The sequence below is a fragment of the Gordionus sp. m RMFG-2023 genome, chromosome 3 (assembly GCF_954871325.1).
Source record: "Gordionus sp. m RMFG-2023 chromosome 3, tfGorSpeb1-WG-v2, whole genome shotgun sequence".
NCBI classification, from domain to species: Eukaryota; Metazoa; Nematomorpha; class Gordioida; order Chordodea; family Parachordodidae; genus Gordionus; species Gordionus sp. m RMFG-2023.
Window position 1 is genome coordinate 31,179,635 of NC_088777.1, and position 19,670 is coordinate 31,199,304.

Sequence of the window (19,670 nt, forward strand, 5' to 3'; positions counted from 1 at the left end):
ATGATGAAGAATGGGAATGGGCAAATGATTAACAATGGTAATTGTCAAATGGTGATTTGGGGATGATAATGAATGAAGGGTATTGTGAATGAAAGATTGTTGGTAAAGGGGGGAAGTGTCGTGATGACGTTTCACGATGATGACGTTTGACGTTGAAGAAATGATATGATGTCAATTAATATATATATAGATATATATAGAGATACGTATATGTATATGTGAATCTTATTCATCAAATAAAAGATAATCTTTAATAAAAATACTCAATCAAATCTAAGATAATCTTACTATATATTTATTCCAAAATAAATTGGCCTAACGCAATAAAATGAATTTTCCAAAAATTCAAAATTAATTAATATAAAACTATTGTTGGGCTTCGACAATATATCACTAAGATATTCCTATGAATATCTTTAAAAAATCCTTAACTGCGTGGATACTTTATCCTCCATTATTGTCGAGTGTGAATGGGGCTTTCATCTTATGAATTTTATTATGATAGATTATCGAGCGAGTTTAAAGGTAAATAATTTGTCAACTGTTAATAATTATTAAAGGACCTTCGATATCAGAGTGAATTCCAGATCCAAATATCAAAATGAAATCATGGAGCGAATAAATAAAATCTTTTCAAAAAAAAATACAGTCTAAAAAACGAAGAAATGAAAGATTTATGGAATTTTAAAATAATTTTTATAGATATCAATAATTGTTACATTATTTTTAAAATATTATATAAATAAAGAATTTATTCATATTCGTAATAAAAAAAAATCGATTTTATAATATAAAAAAAATTGTAGCCACCCTGTCAAACTTTTAAGCAATACATCACTCGTTATAATTCTAAGTTGAACTGGACTTATTTTAGTGCAAAGGTCTGTAAACAATACATGAATCTGATCTACATAATAAGGTTGAACATATTAATATACTTTATTCATATTTTCTTTCACACTCATTTTTAAAATATAAATATAATGAAAATTATTCAAATGTAGACAAAAATATATTATATTGTGTGGTATATATATTTTTTTAGTTGAGAACTTATTATATAGCCTAAGCTGAAAATAATAAAGAAAAAATTATATTTACCAAAAAGAAAATGTGAATAAAATGTATTTATAGTAAACTTTTAATTTATTCCTGATTAATATATACAAAGTCAAAGGGGGAAATATAAATTGATTGGAAATGCGCGTTTACGTTTTCTGAATTGATCATTATAAAAATAAGTTTAGCAGGGTAAAACATTTGATTATATATACATGATATAAATACTCAAATATAAATCGTAGAAAACATTGTATAAAGGTAATAAATATAATATATTGACTATTCAATTTTTAAATACGACCCAATTGTTTTCAATTGAATTGTATAAGTGCTAATAAGCATTATGGCCAGAAAAGTTAATTTTAATGAATAACAATTAACAAAATTCTTACACTTTTATCTTGAATGTGAAAGCATATTAATAAGAATTTTTTAATATTTCCCTTTATTGCCCATCAAATTTATCGCAATATTGATCCCTCAAAACGTTAGTATTTGAATTATTCGATTGATTCATATATTGAGAGTTATGGCTTTGAAATATGTTATTGTAAGGATTCGAATTATTATAAAAATGACTACTATTTACTATATGGTCTAAGTTATAATTAGGGTTATTTGAGGTATTGTAAAAATTGGGATTAGGATTTGAATTTAATACACTCTGACTGTGAGAAGAAAAAGTGTGTTTGAGTCCAGTAATAGGCTTAAGCATTGGCAAAGAACAATTGGAATTATTAAAAGGGGAAACTGATATGGGTAAAGCAATGGAGGGCATAGTGTTTTGTATAAGGGGTAATGGCTTTAAGTTGATTGGTAATTTATCGATCATGTTTGTCAGATTAGGGTGATTTGAAATTATTAGGTTATTTCCATCATAATTTGCGTCTCTACCTGAAACATAGGCATTCACCAAACGATTATTGTTATAATTTATGCTGTCGGACTTTGTGTTACGATAATTATTATCACCACCATTTTCTAAATTGTAATTATCCCAACAAGAGGAACTTGAAGCATTTGCTAGATTAAGTGATGATGAAGTCACCTTTGCAGCTACTGACTTTTTGAGACCGCATTTTTCTAACAATAGCTGGGCTCCTATTTGATCCACTTTACGAACAGATATTCCAGATGTAAAATTATTTCCTGAAGTCCGTTCAATGAAACAGTTCGATGATGTTTTGATTGATGGGTTTGTGGTTAGTGTATCAGGGGGGTTCTGTAAAGTATTGGAATCGCGTCTCATGAGACTGAAAATGTTTTTGGCGATTTCCCGATCGGCCATCTCTATCATATTCGAATTAGGATTAATACTTGTGTAAGAAGATAAGGCTAAAAATATTTCAATAACAAGATTTAAAAAAATTTATGTTCATCATTTTAATATTAACTATATAAAAAGCAGAATCGCGGAACGAAACTGTAAGTATAAATCGGGGCTGGCAAGCAGTTTATTTGACCGATCAAATACTCTTAAAATAGTATTTTGTGAATAAACATATATAAATAAAGTTACGCACTTTGATAGAATGAAAAAAGAATTTATTAAACAGTTGTATAAACCCCTCCCTCTTTAGTATAAGAAAAGTTAAAAATTAATCCTAAAAAACGATATTAATAAACTGAGTAAAAATGGCAACCCTCTAATCGACTTAGAGGAAAATATTTTTTCAAGTACACCCCATGAATTCGATTTTTCTGCCATAACAAACTGACCAATCTGAAATAAAAAATAACAAAAGCAAATATATCAACGAAAATAATAAAAGTTGACAAAATATTAGCAAATGTTATATTCGCAAGAAATTTACCATTTCACATCAGTGAAAAATAGATGCTCTTAACCGATTTCCTTTTTTTAATAAACGTGAACTATTAGAGGCATTAGAATTTACCGGTCTTGCTAAGCATTTGCTTTAATTGCGCCTATCTTTGCTAATTCCATAAAATTATCAATAAAGAACCAGGAATATATAATATTCCCAAGTAATGCTAAATTTCATACTCGATATTTTTTGAAAAATTCTTTTATTTAAATTTATTATAAAAAATAGAGATGTACCGATACCACTTTTTGGGGGCCGATATCATATCTAATTTTGTATTCTGTAAAGATACCAATGGTTTTAATTTTTAATATACTTTTTATTAGTATAACAATTAAAATTTAACTATACCATAACTTATGTCATTTAAATAAATTATAATGATCAGTTATAGTTTATATTCAATTCAATTGCAATTCTAAAACTATATAAAATATTTTTATTGTTAAATCACTTCTATATAATAAGTAATAACATTAATCTATATACATAAGTAATAAACAAATATATTATGAAATTTGAAATATAATTTAACATATCGAAGATTTCTTTTTAGAAATACCAAAATTTCCAATTTATCAGAGGTCAGCCTGCGGCGATGGTAACTGTCAATATCACCAACTTCACTAAAAACATATTCTGAAGAGATTATCGCACACTTTTATAATCAGAATGCGCAAAAAAATAAGAATATGGCAGAATGTTTATTAATTAATTATCATTAATAAATAAATATACATAAAATGGATTTCGATTTTATTTATAAAAATAAATGATTTTAGATATAACTTTTTTAAAAAATGTTATAACATTTTATTTTTGTTAATGACGCCATTTTATATCGGATCGGATCGGGAAATTTTATAATATTGGCCGATAACCCATATTTTAAAATGGGTGACATATCGGCCCGATCTGATCCGATAAAAGATATCAAGGAATCTATATATATTTTTTAAATAAAAAATTAGAACTTTGTAAGCATATTTATCTTATATTTAAAAAATAATTTTATTATTATGGATAAATCCCACAAATTTGCATTCTAAGTATATAAAAGAGTCTAAATTTTTTAAGATCCATTTCTGAACTTAGCTAAATAAGAATTTGGGACGAAAAAAATGGATCTAGTATATTTCTAATGAAAATTCATATATAAGAGATTTTTTTAAAGAATTCTCAATCAAAAGCAATTGGTGAGGCTTCTTAAATAAAGCTCTTGGAGAAGTAAAAGTGAGGTTATGATGATACTATATGTAAAGCTTGCCGTGTATCAATTGTTTCAGATGGCTGAATCAATATCACAAATAAAAGCATTTTTTATAATAAAACCAGTTGCAATTTTTTAAATAATACCTATGGAAATAATGCAATTAGGACTGGCTTACAATTCTATTGTATTGGTATTGAAATTAATTATTAAACATACAACATGGAAAAGAATAAAAATTATTTTTTTATTAATATAAAACTCCTGTGTTTAAAATAAATATCAACATTTTCAAAAAGGATACAAGTTGGAAGATTGTTCTCATTAGAACAGGTTACAGACTTAAATAATTGATATGAATGTATTTACATAGATAAAAAAATATTGCTATAACAGATGCTAAAATTATATAATAAATATCAGAGACCAGCAGGCCTGGGTACAGGGGCCGAGCCTTAATTTTTTTTATAAATACCCGGGCTAGGCCGTATATTTTAAAACCAAATATTTTAAATAGCCATTATTATATAAAAATATAAAACCCGGGGCGAGCCGATAAATTTTTTAAAAAAATCCGGGCCAGACCGTGCATTGCAGGTCTCTGATAAATATAGAAGTAATAATTATTGCACTAATATTAGGGATGTACCGATATTTTTTATCGGATCGATATTTCACCCATTTTAAAATAACGCTTATCGGCAAATATAAAATTTAGATCCAATAAAAAATGGCGTTTTTAAGAAAAATAAAATATTATTAAATTTTTTAAAAAAGTTAAATATAAAATCATTTATTTTTATAAATAAAATCGAAATCCATTTTATGTTTATTTTTATTAATAATAATTAATTAATAAACATTCTGCCATATTGTTATTTTTTTTGCGCACTTTGTTTATAAAAATGTGCGATAATCTCTTCATAATCAGTTTTTAGTGAAGATGGTGATATTGACAGTTACCATCGCTGTAGGCTTGACCTCTGATGAATTGGAAATTTTGGTATTTCTAAAAAAAAAAATTTCGATATATTAATTTTAAATATTTATTTCAAATTTCATAATATATTTGTTTATTACTTATTATGTAAATAGATTAATGTTATTATCTCAATAAAAATATTTTATATACTTTTAGAATACAATTGAATTGAATATAAACCATAACTGATCATTATAATATATTTAAATGACATATGTTATGGTACAGTTAAATTATAGATGTTATACTAAAAGTATATTAATAATTAAAACCATTGGTATCTTTACAGAATACAATTAGATATGATATCGGATAAGTGGTATCGGAATACCCCTAACTAATATATTTTGCGATATAAAAAATGACTTATATTTTTAAATAATATTGGCATTTAGTGGTATTGGTTTTAAAACATGTACAATATCAGATTTTACATTAAATTATATTAGTATTGAAAACCAAGAAAATACTGATACCAGCTCTAAAAGCTATTGTATTGCCCATCAATTTAAAAATTAAATCCTAGAAAAGTTAATTCCTTGTTTTCGGATAACGCGGCTAATATCAAAGCAACTTGGAATGAGTCACAATAATATCATTTTTTAAAAGATAAATGCATGCCAAGTGCTGTATTTTATAGCTATAGAAACCAAAGGTGGGCTTCCTATATCAAATGTATGCTAGAAAAATTTGCAAAAGAGCTCTAAGAGCATCCGTCGATGGACTTTGTAATAGATGACTAAGATAAATGAGTGATATAATATTTTAAAAGAAATTTAGAATGCATTATAATATAATATAATGCATAAATCGAAATAAACAAAAAGTGAAAAAAACTACAATATTTGCCACAGCATATTCAATATTTTTAACAATATTAACCACGTGATTCCTTGATTGATTATCGTTTGCAGAATGCAGACCTGTGACTTGTTAGCCACTTATTAATATATGGAGAAGAATTTCACTTACTGAGAGGAGGCCCATTAATGTTTATCATCAATAAACCGGAATTTGACTTAAGAAAATCCGTCATAATGACATTCATAAGATGAAAGCCGAGCTCACATTCAGTAGTACTACAAGAATTTATGTTAATACAATTATAAAACTCTTTCAAATCACGGGACATTTATTACCTTCATTATTATCAACAATGTATTCCCTCATCCCATTTATTGCTAGATAGCCAGAAACAAATTTTAATTTGCTCTTCCTCATAAAGAATGTGAGGATACGCTGGCCAGTTATCTTTTCCTAAATATTCCATTAGATTAGTTTGCTAAAAAGATAAACCTTTATAATTTAATAAAGTAATTTTAATTAGTAGAATTATCGAAATTAGCATCCATTAATTTCTTTTGCATATTGTTTAATAAGGCAGATGAATTGATATTCTGTCTTCTATTTTTCTTCAAAATTACTAATCCAAATTTATTTATTTCCCTAGCTTCTTGAACCATTTTCATATCTCTTACTTTAGGAATAAATAAGCTTTCATTTAAAATTATAAAGGAGATTTAGAACCTGCCAGGCTTTGAACACAGATAGTTTTCTTTATTGATTTTTTTTGTCTGAAGTCTTAAAGGATTAGATAATTCAAATTGAACATCATACATCAAGGATAATTTTATAAGAATTCACCATTTTGTAATAGAAGAAAAGCCCGTTAAATTTTGCACTGTTGGTAGAATTTGTTGATTGAAATACTAATACAGAGCCTCATAGTTATTTCACTTAACGTAGACTGCTAGAAACCCATCATATATCAAGTACCCTACCCATCTTCAGCAACTAATGCCCAATTAAGACGTTATTTGATCCAACGCTTGTTGATTTATGTTAAACTGACTATATAAACTATAATTTGTGTAATAAAGGCTTAAAAGTTATTAACGCCTTTAATATTTTTGGTGGATTGGACATCGCTAATTCTAAATAGTGATTTAAACAATATCAGAGTGTGATCATTGGATATTTTTTTCTAAGAACCAATTAAATAGGAAAGATTCGTTTCTGAATTAAAGATGCACAAATACATTAATATACTAATATTTTGTTTATAAAGTATTTTATAATGTATAGTAAAACATATTAATAAGCTAAAATACCATTATAAAAAAATAAAATATTATGGGAAGGGGCAGCTGCTCCCTAATTTTTTGAATTCTATATGAGGTGGCATGATTACTGTATATAATATCAAATATAATTAATAATGTCATAAAACACTGTATTTGACCGATCAAATACCAAACCCAGGTAAAGATGGATAAACCTAACAGTTCGATGCTTTCATAATATCTATAAAATAAAGCTATATTCTCATTATATTTGTATTATTAACGAATATATATTTAATTATTTATAAACATGTTATATATATTAAAATTTTTGGTTTTACATAGAGATAAAAGTATAAAGTTGAGTGTAGATGTACATCTTCTACCCTCATTTGGATGAAAGAAGTGGCTATATATGTTTCACCCCAAAATCACAAAAATGTAAAAAATAATTATATATATATATCATTAATTAAACTGCAATTGATGGTGATTCCGCATATATAAAAATATATATATTTCTTTAAAAAAATTTTTTTTCAAGATTTCCAAATATATATTTATTTATTAATTAAAGATGCTCAATTAAATCTTTACTCAGAAACTGTAAGTGTTTATTAACAATATTATTTTTTTACATTTTCGTGATTTTGGCCAAATATTTTCTATATTTTTTTTGATAGTTTTTTATATTTTCTAGATTTTGTGGAATAATCGGCTACACAACAAAAACCAGTTTATATATAAAAAATTTAAGTGGATTGTTTAAATTAAATCAAGCGTAAATTCGATCAATCCAACTGCCTCTGACTCATATTGTATTATTCATTCATGCAGTTAACGCTAAGTAGGTATTAAAAATGTTTTTCTCATTATATTCACACCATAAGGCAACAATATAAATGACAATATGAGGTTATATTAAAACTTGAATAATACAAATTAAATTTAAAATAAAATATTGCGATAATAAAACTAAAACAAATATTTCTGCAGTATCTGCGGTCCTAATAAAAAGGAATAGATAATCTTTAAAAGTAACTTGAGTCCATATGGTCAGTGTCTGGATAAATGCAAATAGATTTATTCGAAATATTGAGGGTAGAAGAAGGATCAGATGATGTGTGTGGTTGCGAATTCATGTTTGGACCTATTTTAAAAATAATTAGTGAAAATGGAAAAATATATGAAATAGGTCGTAAAATTTGCATACATTTGAATGAGAAAATAATTGCTACCCCAAGAGTACTAATTATTATTTATTTTTCTACGTGCTTTAATTGAATTTAAGAGTTAAAATTTGTAATGAGTAATTATTATCACTAAACCTATATCTTTGGTTAACCCAGATTGCAAAATATCTGATAAAGATTTGGAAGGAATAGAGGTATGGGGTATTTCATATGCCATATTGCCTGCTATTTCTATAATGATATATAAATAATAAGATACTATAAAATGTACAAATATTTTTAATGAATATAAATTCATGAAAACAAAAATTTAAACTCCTAATAAATGTTCATGCTAATTTAAGCATTAATTTTAAAGGTTTAGATGAATTGTTATGAATATAGATCTGAAATTAATATTTAAAAAGATAATATTAATCATAATTTTTAAACTTAACAATTTGAAAGAGGTTTTACTTGTCAATCGAGATGTAATTACAGAACTTTGGATAGAAGATAAATTATTGGCATATTCTTCATTCAAGATAGGTGGATTAAAATTATCGGTATTGATTTTAAAATTATTTTCTCCACTTTTATCTTTATAATTGTCGGTATTTTCGATCCTAAGTATATTATTATTAGCATTTTGAGGAGGCTCAATAAACAAATAATCATTCCCTTCGAAACCAATCGGTATAGATAGCGTTAACTTGTTTATTTTATCATTGGCCTCATTTGCATCATTATTTTTAAGAATGGAGTTACTACTATTTATTCTGGCAATACTTGGAAAAGGATCAGGTTTATTGGCTTGATCATTTAAATTATTTTTTATGCTCTCAAACGAAGATATGCTAGAAGAAAAGATGTCTAAAAACTCTCCATTCACTACATCATGAGTTTTATCATCTAAAGTAGTATGGGTAATATTTGTGTTTAGATCATTCCGTGGGCTATCACAACAAGGAAAATCAATATTTCGAGTATTGACTTCTTCAAAATTATTTGTAATTATACTATTTTTATTAAAAGTAGAATTGCCAGAGGGGCTTAAGATATTTTTGAGAGAGAGTGCATCGGTTTTATTATTTTTACCTATATTGCTGTTATTGGTTTTATCAAGATTTATCGAAGTGTCGGGGGATGAAGGGGAGCTACACAAATCTATCACTTCAAAACTTTGAAGTTTATCAGTTTCTTTTTCTTTCACTAACACGTCATTCGCTTTTTCCGTAATAATTTTCTTACCACTAATACTATTATAAAATATTAAGCTTAGATCCTTCGAAGAATGGTAGGAATTAGAAATTGAATAGTCTGAATCATTTTCATTGAGTTCAGAGCTAGAAGTAGTGGAATAGATAGTATTAATATGTGTAGTGGATGGTATATATGAATTTGTTTTGTTATTTCTTTGGGTAGTTTCTGAAACAGTATTAGTAGTAGTAATGCTATCTATTATGAATGTTAAAAGAGGGTTTAAAATAATAATTTAATTAGTAAAACATTAAATTGAATATAACACCTTCATAAAGTCAACATTAAATGATAAATTAGATCATCCCTTTTAAAGAAATCAAATGTTAATCTGATGGTCAATTAAAGGGGGGGGGAGTATAATAAAGGTGGTCACGTTTAGAGGCTTCATAGTACTAAGAATTGGTAGTTTTTTAAAATCTTTAATATTTTATAATTATCAACCTTCTGGCTGGACCATTTTAATTTATACTCTTAATTTTGACAAATTTAAAAATAGGAAGTTCCTTTTTTGCTCTTTATAAGAATTGATGGATATACTTAATCTTCTGCAGTTACTTCTCCTTTTTTAAAATCTATACACCTATTATATGAAATATTTTCCGTCCCCATCTCACCGATTATTTCTTTTTACTTATATTATTTATATAAACTTTCACCTTTATTTTTGCCAATTTTGCGTTGTATCACCTTCCTACCCTTTTTACGTTTTATCCTCACCAGGCTTGTGTTATTTAAATTTTCGTCACTACTGCTACTCAACACATGGTTGATACTTGATGGAGCTATTTTATTGTTTTGAATCAAAATGTTTGAATTCAAAATATTTGCCATATTTATAATTAGACTATTAGTGCTTTCATCGAGAGTTCCTTTGCAAGTGAGAATGGGTGGTTTATCTAAATTTGAGTTGTAACAAACGGTGTTTTTTTGTTTAAGGACTAGAAATTTAAAAATAAAAAAAATATGATTTTAAAATAATTCTTCTAAACCCATTTTTTAAATGAAGATTTAAAATAAAATAAACGGGTAGCTGGGGTAATGGGGTCCAGTTCATATAAAATTAGTAAAAGTATAACGAACTAAAAATATATAAAAAAAGATAGTTCAAAAATTACTTATATAATGAGATTGTAAAAGTTTTGCATTTTAATTTATATTAATTGTATAACAAAAGATTATATTATTCCTTGCTATAGTTCATTGATAGTTTGCTATAGTGAAAAAACCGAAATTAATAATTACCATTGGCTCTAATAGTATTGCCGCTATTCGTATCAGTTTCCAGATCACTAACATGGGATTGTTTATCATTATCAAGGCTGGTCTCTTTGGTAGTTTTCTTTACAATTTTTTCACTAAACGGTCTCCAAGAACCATCCTGAAAAAATTCTACTTCTTTGAAATCAGGGGCCGAGCTCAAAATTTCCATAAACAAGCTTTCGTTTTAATTGAGGAGGGAAATGAGACATTAAAGAAGTATATATGACTTAAATATAAATATTTTTCTGAAATTTCCCCAATTCCATGTTTCCTCAATAAAATTGCTAATATTTTTTATAAATGAAATGCAAATGGTAATGTTCACAAAGAAATAAAGGTAAATAAATATAAGGGAAAAGAAACAAGCAAATAAATTGAAAGAAAATTATTCTTTGTATATTTTGGAGGTGAATAAGTAAGGGAATAGGTAGGTAAATAAGAAAAAATAGACAAATAGAAAGGTAAAAATGAGAAAAAAACAAATCATTCGCATAAACCTATCCACACTCAAGGACTGATAAAGAGCAGGTCCGTGACATACGGGGCATATCCATTTGCTGTTTTTTTCGTTCATAGACAAGTATGAATTGGCGTCAAAACATTGAAAATGAGCACAGGTCACGGATCGGCACGCATGAATCATACGGCATTTGGAAAGCTTATTTTGTATGTATATAAATCATATAATAAGTCTAATATATTTCAATCTGTTCTTCGTCTCCCATCCCTTATTTCCTTATTAATTTAATTTTTTCTTGAAATAAAGGGGATTGGGAGTAAAATGGTTAGAGAATTATATTTGCAAACCAAATTTAATTTTTTAAGTTAAACAAACCTTTCCATTATATTTTTAAATTATCTTTAAGGTGTAAAATATGGTTAAATTCGATAAACAAATAAATTATCTAATGTTAAAATTATATAATCAGTACAAATATAGCAACGAGAAATTAGATGTATTTACTCCCTCGAACAACTAAGATGTCTCACAGTTAAATTAAGTGATTTTGGTGAACCTAAAAAAGGTATAATAATTCAATTATCTATTGACTTCATATTCACATCTCAAATGTTATTTTATAAAAAATATACCGGGCACAAAAGAGAAATTCTTAAACTAGTTGTGGCTATTTCTAGATCATCGGCCCCACATTTCAACTTTTCTTTGACTGAATTATGTAATTAATTGTTTTAGAAAATAAAAATGGGCATTATATTATATATAAATTTTTGTTGCTTAAAAAATAAGAGCATGGATTTAAAACCCCAGATAAAATCTGGCATTAATTTTTCTCTATGATTCTAAAAAATTGTAGAAAATATTTTTTTGTATATAATAAATTAATGATGCAAAATAGCTCCATTTGAGCCTATTTTTCAAAATTGCTAATTTAATATAGCAAGAAAAATATTGCCTAAGCCTCGATTTCGCTAATAGATGTCAAAACCTTTGTACCATCTATGAGCAAAATCTTCAGTTTTGCGCAATATTTTTCTGGATAAAATACTGAGATAGCCATTTTTAAAAATCGGCTCAATAGATATTTTGCATCAATAGAATAGGTGTTTTTAATGACCTTTAATATTTAGGTCAAATATGTTTAAATAACAAATATATTACGATTCTAAAACCTATCATTGTTAATTTAACTACTTGTGAGTGCTATGTAATTGGCACATTATATAGTGGTGTGAACCCATTCTATTTATATGTCAATATTGAATCAAAAAATATATTTTTTATTTAAAAAATATCACTATGCAAATGTAAAAATAATAAAATATTATATATAGTATTAATTTTTACTCATATATCTAGTGGCAGTTGCCCGTAAGTAACTTTTTGAGGTCAGTTTTTGGAGCAAGGATTGTGTTGTATTTTTTCGCACCAGAAATAGGGCCATTACATGAGCCTTTATGTTGATAAAATATTTTTTACAATAAATTCAAATATTAAAATCTGATGATACTTATATATTGCAAATGAAGTGCTTTAAAATTTGGTGGGGATAAAAACATTGAATGATGTATATTTTACAAAACAAACTTTATATTTAGTGAACTTAATTTTTTTTGAATTATTATATAAGCTAGATAATTTTGATATAAGCAGTAATAAGATTGGAAACTAAAAGGGAATATTTTTAAAAAAGCAGTTCAGGGTTCCAAAAATTTAAAAAGGATGTTATTCAAATAGACGCGGTTCAGAGGGTTCCAGGTTCTTTAAAGGTTCCAGTTTCAAACCTGTTAAAGTTATTTTAAAAAATTTAAGTTTAAGCAATAAATAAACCCTCTATAATAAATAAAACATTTGATATTAGAAGTAGCTCCGGAACCGATTCTTGGAAATAAAGTGAGTACTGATCCAGTTCTTTGAAATTTTAAAATGAGTTCTGGTTTCTTAGAAATTTTAAAAGAGGAGTTCCGTTCCTATATTTGTCCCGGTTCCGAGTGTTCCAACACCTGGATGTAATATGGGAAGAGTTGCAAGTATGCATATAGAGCAATAAAAAGATTTAATAATTCAAAATATCGCGCGGGGTAAGGTGAAATCAAGGTGGTATGACGTTTTTACCAAAATAAAAGTCTTTAATAGTGGTAGAAATTTTTTTAAAATATTTGTGCGTTATAAATGTTTATACAATTATAAAAAAAATTGATATTAAACTAAATAAATAAGAATTTAACGTGTACTTTTTATCCATTCTCTTTAAGTTTTTCTAAAAGAAAACCGCTGAAAATTAATTCTTTTGTTTTGGGGACATAATTCTAAAACAAGGTAAAATGAGTTTATAACATTTCAAAATATTCATTTTACGCAAGTGTATAATATTTGCATATATTTTTTTTTATCTTTTGCACCTGATGAATTTGGTGAAATTCAGCAAGATTATTATATAATGCTTAATTTTCGGTAAGAAAAAGTCTATTACAACATTTGGAAATTAAGGGGAAAAAGCGTTTTCTTTCCTTCAACCTCAAAGAGATCAATATATCGTATTTATCACATCAACCCTTTTAAAACAACAAGCAGATCCTTTTAGCTCTTTAATAATTACAACTTGTACAATCATATAAGGTTGCACAAAGAAACTGTAAATAATTTTTTTCGATCAACAATGTGATGAGAGATTATCACCCTCTGTACAAGGACAAAGAAAAATTTTGTTATATAATCGCAATATTTTATTAAAAACTTAGGTTACAAGGCATTTGTCTTAAATTAAAAAATTTTTGCTTGTATCTATAATAAGTAATGTTGGAAAAGGACTCAATTTTAGCCGATTTTTCTAACTTAATATTTTATCCAGAAAAATATTATACAAACTTTTAGATTTCTCATGGATGGCACAAAGGTTCGGGTATCTATTAGCAAAATCTCGAGGCTTAGGCAATATTTTTCTGGCGAAAATATTGAGTTAGCGGTTTTTAATAATCGGATCAAATAGAGCCATTAAACACTATTAATAAGCATATTTTATTTTTAGGATGATGTAATGACAAATGAGAATGAATCATTGGACATTTATAGATTGATCTAATATTAAACCATATATAATTAATTTTAAAAACTCCTTAAATCTTTTTAGCTAAAAAATTTTTCGCATGCGTCTTAGGTTGCGTCCAAAACTATTTTAAAAAATTATGCTAAATTTTTGAAATAAAATTTTCTAGATTTATTTTAGACATGCTTTTATTTTCATTAAAGTTTCGAAAATTTGTAAATTAAATTTTTTGATGTTTTAGCAGGTAGAGAAAAAGAGATTATAAATGAATAGAAAATCATAAAAATTATTATACCATTATTAAATTATTGTTCCCCATTCCATTTTGAGCATTCATATTGAATGGGGAGCTATTATTTGCGTTATGAAACGAATTATTCCAGCTTATATTGATTTGATTATCGAGCATAGGGGATAATTTTACTAGCGGAGTTATGTTTATAGGACGGCCTGGTCTTTTTGGTTCAGTAGATGGCGGTTTGGGTGGTAAGGGAAGCTTAAATTTTAATTTTTATAAAATACTATGGCAAAATAAGAATTACAGATGTCATTAATATCTGTGTATCCTTAATTTTTTATATACAATATAGAGAAAATATTATATAAAACCAATACAATCGTAATGTATCGTATTGTTAGTCAACCCTATATACAGGTATTTTATTAAAATATTGAAAAGATAGAAGATATTTGTATCTTTTTCTAAATTGCGTATCTGATACTTGATAATTTTTATTAAAAAGTTTATCTATTCCTTACACACAATAGGCTATAATTGAAAAGAGGTCAAGATAAACTCTTTTCATAAAAAAATAATCATCATAGCTTCCCAGCTATAAAAGGTGTATGACCCAAATAAGAAAAGAGATGTATAAAACAACTAGCAGAAGTATATAAGAAAATACCATAAATATGTTGATTTTTTCAAAGAGCGAAAAAAAATAAATTCCAAATCAATGACATACATATTCTATGATTTTAATTTTTTTTAAAAGGTTTAGATATTTTTTAAAGTACCTAAAACATTAACAAACACATATAATTTTGACTAGAGCATTGCGAATTTATTATTTTGGCCTAAACCCAATCTGGCTCAAATATTTTTAAATTATTAGACCCGAGCCCGAATTTTTATTTTTTAAAGGTATTTTTAAGGATCAATACAGTAAAAATTACTTATTGAATTGTCTTTGTCACAAATAAATTATAATTTTTTATTGATAAAACAAAAGAAAACATCATTTTCTCTTATTTTTTTATCCCGCCAGAGCCAGACCCAAAATATTTTTATTTTTAGGTCGTCCAAACTGGGAAAGATTGCAGGGCTCTAATTTCGACGACTACCATAAAATATTCTAATAATTTGTGATATCACATAACTATAATTAAACACCAAAATAGCAGTTTACTGCGTCATAGGGGTATTCCAAAATCATAAAATTGAATTATCTAACATAAAACAATTAAATTGATATGTCAATATTTCTAATATACTGGCTGGACAATTTTAGAAACATAACATTTTCTTACTACTCAATATTTTACAAATCCTGCCCAAAACATTTTTTTAATAATAAAAACACCACTGATTTTGATTAATATACTGCCCAAAATTTTATAAATATTGTCCAATACATTAATTTACTGCCTAAAAAATAAATAGCCAAGCCAATATAGAATTAATTTAAATAATGATTTCTAAAAATCAAAAATTTTAATCTGATTTAATCATGCTAACCCTACCAAATTTCGAACCTATTCAAAAACTAGTCTTGTTAAAGTAACTAGTTATATTTTTGCAAAAAAGTAACTGTAACTAGTTACATTTGGAAAATTGTAGCCTAAAGGTAACTAGTTATATTTTTTGGAATGTAACTGTAAAAAAACTAGTTACTTTTGAAAATATTTTTAAATTTATAAAATTTTGTTCAGACAGATACAGAATTTATAGTAAATTCTAACTCGTCATTTGATGAGGATGACAATCAAATGATTTAGAATGGCAAAATAGAAATTATACCTCCCCTTCTAGAATAACCAAAACAACGGACTTAAATGTAAAAATACATTATTCAAGCTTCGAAATATATTTTGGATTTCACAAATAGAAGGCTGCAACATAAAGGTTAAATGTTTCTAAATTCTCTTATATAGACCATATATATTTTAGAAATCACATGCTAACCAATCCTTAAAAATTAAGGAAACCATGAATAATAAGAAAAATAATTCAGACACATCAAATAAATTAAAACAAACCAAAATTAATTTTGGTGGAAATAAAAATTTTAAAGGTACCAGCATTCATCCCTATTCAACTGTGATGATGAGGATTATTAAGCTAAAAAATACTCTGCAACCTCATAAAAAGATAAACTGTGGATAAACCTTAACTTCAGGAGTATCTAAATATTTTATTTAAATGAAGGGTATTGTAAGAAAAAATCTTTGTTTTTTTGCACAACAGCTAACTGCATTTAATCGGCAAATTTATGAACAATTTTATCATATAAATAATAATATATAGGTGTAACTGTGAATTGGATTGATATGAAATCAAACATCATTTGATGATGTTCATTTTTTTGACCTAAAACAACAAAATTAGTTTAATATTTCATTAAGCCCTAATTTTATGGAAAACGAATAAAGGTTTTTTTCAGTATAAATATATATGATATTGTTATATTTATTTCGATGCAAATATATTCTATTATCCGATATTTTATTTTTATGTAAGTATATTCTATTCTCCTGTACCTATCGTTAAAATTTCTATACTTCATTTTTATATTAAACAAAAAGATGATGCGTTGGATAAATAAATATTGCGTTATATAATATGTTACGTTTCAAAAGTAATTTCTAGCAACACTACTAAAAAATATTTATTATTTATCGCCATAAATTGTTTTCTTTTTATTCTTGTGTTTATCTAATTAAATTTCTTTTTAAATTTTTTTCTTGTCAATTTCAAATATTAAGGACAAATTATCATATTCATTTTTTAAAACGAATAACGGAAGGAAAATATTCTCTAAACACAAATTGATAGGTAATAAGCCTAAACTTGCATTTTATACCAATCATCTAAATAACAAACCATATGTATAAAATTTCGAAAGGTATGCCCGTTATGAAAATGTTATATTTTATATAGCTTCTATTTGGTCCTTTTAAGGTCTCATAGTTTAGATTACATTAATTAGGGTTCCTATAATATCCCTAATTGGTAACTCATGTCAAAAAAATTTTCTAGTGCTACCTGAATTTATCTTCTAAACTTAATAATATTATGAATATGAGCTTTCCACCAGGAATTGATAGCATTTATTAAAATCACATACCGTTCTTTTTCAAAACTAGATTACAAAACAATGAATTTTTAAAAATGTCAAAAAAGGGTATTATGTGAATAAAAAAGCTATATATAGAAATATAGGATTAAATTTAAGATATTAATTTAAGCAGAAAAGTAGACTATAATGACAGTGCAAAGTAAATAAAAGTAGACTATAATGACAGTGCAAAGTAAATAAAAATATATTATAAGGGCAGGGAATTTTAGCATAATGGGTGGAAATTTTTTGAAGCATATGATAATTTTAAAATTAGTACATATCTTGTAATTGATAAAAATTAGGTAATAAATAAGCTTTCCTCTAATTATTAACAGGTATTTAAAATAAAGATATTAGAATATAAAAAATTAAATTTTATTCTGGATAATTTCGAAGGGGTGTAATTTATACTTTTTAAATTTTCTCTTATTTAATTTTTTTCTCTCTCTTTTATGTAAAATTGAACCAGAAGCTTGGAGCACTCAAGAACCAAGTATGTACTTTCAAATCTGAGCCGTAACTAACGTATTTCTCGAATGTCAAATCTTAAATATGTATTTAGTAATTCGATCAAAATATTAATTATCAAAAATCATTTTTGTATTTTACAATTCCTTAATATGTCATCGATACCCGATTTCAGGAACAACCTTAAAAATATTTAATTTCGCCTCTCCTTTTAAGCATTTAAGGTATAGGCATCTTTAGGCAACGAAGAATCATTTGTAAAAATATTATAATCTTGTAGAATAATTTTTAATCTATATTTAGAATCTAATTTTAATTTCCTTCTTTGATTAAATTAACCTTTTTCTTCCCTTTAAATTACATTTTATATTATCTTTATATTACTGGCAGAGGAGCATAGACTCCGTTGACCTTAACACTGATGTTAGAAGGAAAATGGTCATCACAGCCTGACTTGGGATCACTCATGTCGTAAAGACAAAATCTAAGCTGAATTTGAGTGGCGTAGTCTTCTTTTTGTGTGATTGGACATTTGAATCTAAAATATAAGTATAGATAAATATGATGGAAAATATGATAAAATTTAAATATGAATAAACGCAATAATTTTTTTTTTATTGAGTAATAATGTTTAAAGCTCAGCAATAAAAGTGTTAAAGTTTTTATATTTAAAAAAAATAATGAAGGAAACTCAAAACATTTAAAATATTTTTATAAATAGCGAAGATAAAACTGGTTTTCTTTATATGTTTAAGAACCAGGGTGTGGAGATAAAATTCAACTTGATTTAAATAACGAATTAAATCAAGTAATTTTTTCTTAAATCACTAAACAAAGTCATTAGATTATATGATATTATAAATAATAAATTGAATTCATTAAAAAAAATGAAAGCTACTTAAACATTTTTTCATGTTAATTTTAACCAGTTTAGAACATGAACTAAAAAAGAGATTTGGTTCTGAAAATAACAAAAATTAAAAATTATAATTAATTTTTCCAAGAGTTTTAAATTATTATAAATTCGTAAAAGTATTATCAAACATTGAATCATATAAATATATTATTAAACGGTACATAATTCTTTATTATCTAACTATAATATTTGGTCATTAAAAATTTAACCTAAAAAATAAGATTTAAATCAAAAGAAAGTCTGGCTTAAATATTAAAAAATATAAAATTTTCAAATTTATTTTAAAGATCAATGCTGCTAATAACGCAATTGCCCCTCTTTATTTATTTACTATATAACTTCTTCTATATTAAAAGAAAATCGTGGTAAGAAAAAAAAAGTTCAATAAAATGTCATGGTTTTAGTTTAAAAAAAATAACAATTGTGGAACTCACACGCAGGGTTGCCATGCCTCCCCCCATCAGTGGGAGTCTCCCACAATTTTTTAGTTTACCCACATACATCTCACTCCCACAAAACTCCCACAATTAGAAATCTCCCACAATCTCCCACAAAAATCTCCCACAATTTTTTAATTTCTCCCACAATTTTTTTTTTA

At 26.1% G+C, this 19,670-nt stretch overlaps 1 protein-coding gene across 4 annotated transcripts in view; it reads right to left on the minus strand.

The window, feature by feature from the left end:
• Nucleotides 1–981: 981 nt before the first annotated feature.
• Nucleotides 982–19,670, minus strand: part of LOC135927549 (putative uncharacterized protein DDB_G0282133) — a 63,173-nt gene continuing 44,484 nt past the window's right edge. The window contains exons 5-15 of one of the 4 annotated variants that reach the window (XM_065463597.1): nt 18,541–18,694; nt 14,643–14,843; nt 12,649–12,754; nt 11,934–12,010; nt 11,339–11,499; nt 10,824–11,017; nt 10,238–10,477; nt 8,796–9,776; nt 8,475–8,570; nt 8,189–8,296; nt 1,128–2,397 (exon numbers count right to left, since the gene is read on the minus strand). In XM_065463597.1, the coding sequence (XP_065319669.1) occupies nt 1,508–2,397; nt 8,189–8,296; nt 8,475–8,570; nt 8,796–9,776; nt 10,238–10,477; nt 10,824–11,017; nt 11,339–11,499; nt 11,934–12,010; nt 12,649–12,754; nt 14,643–14,843; nt 18,541–18,694 (3,208 nt within the window). In that variant the 3' untranslated portion in view covers nt 1,128–1,507. Of the gene's footprint in view, nt 2,398–8,188; nt 8,297–8,474; nt 8,571–8,795; nt 9,777–10,237; nt 10,520–10,823; nt 11,018–11,338; nt 11,500–11,933; nt 12,011–12,648; nt 12,755–14,642; nt 14,844–18,540; nt 18,695–19,670 lie in introns of all 4 variants that reach the window. The other 3 variants (XM_065463596.1, XM_065463599.1, XM_065463598.1) reach the window with 3 other exon arrangements.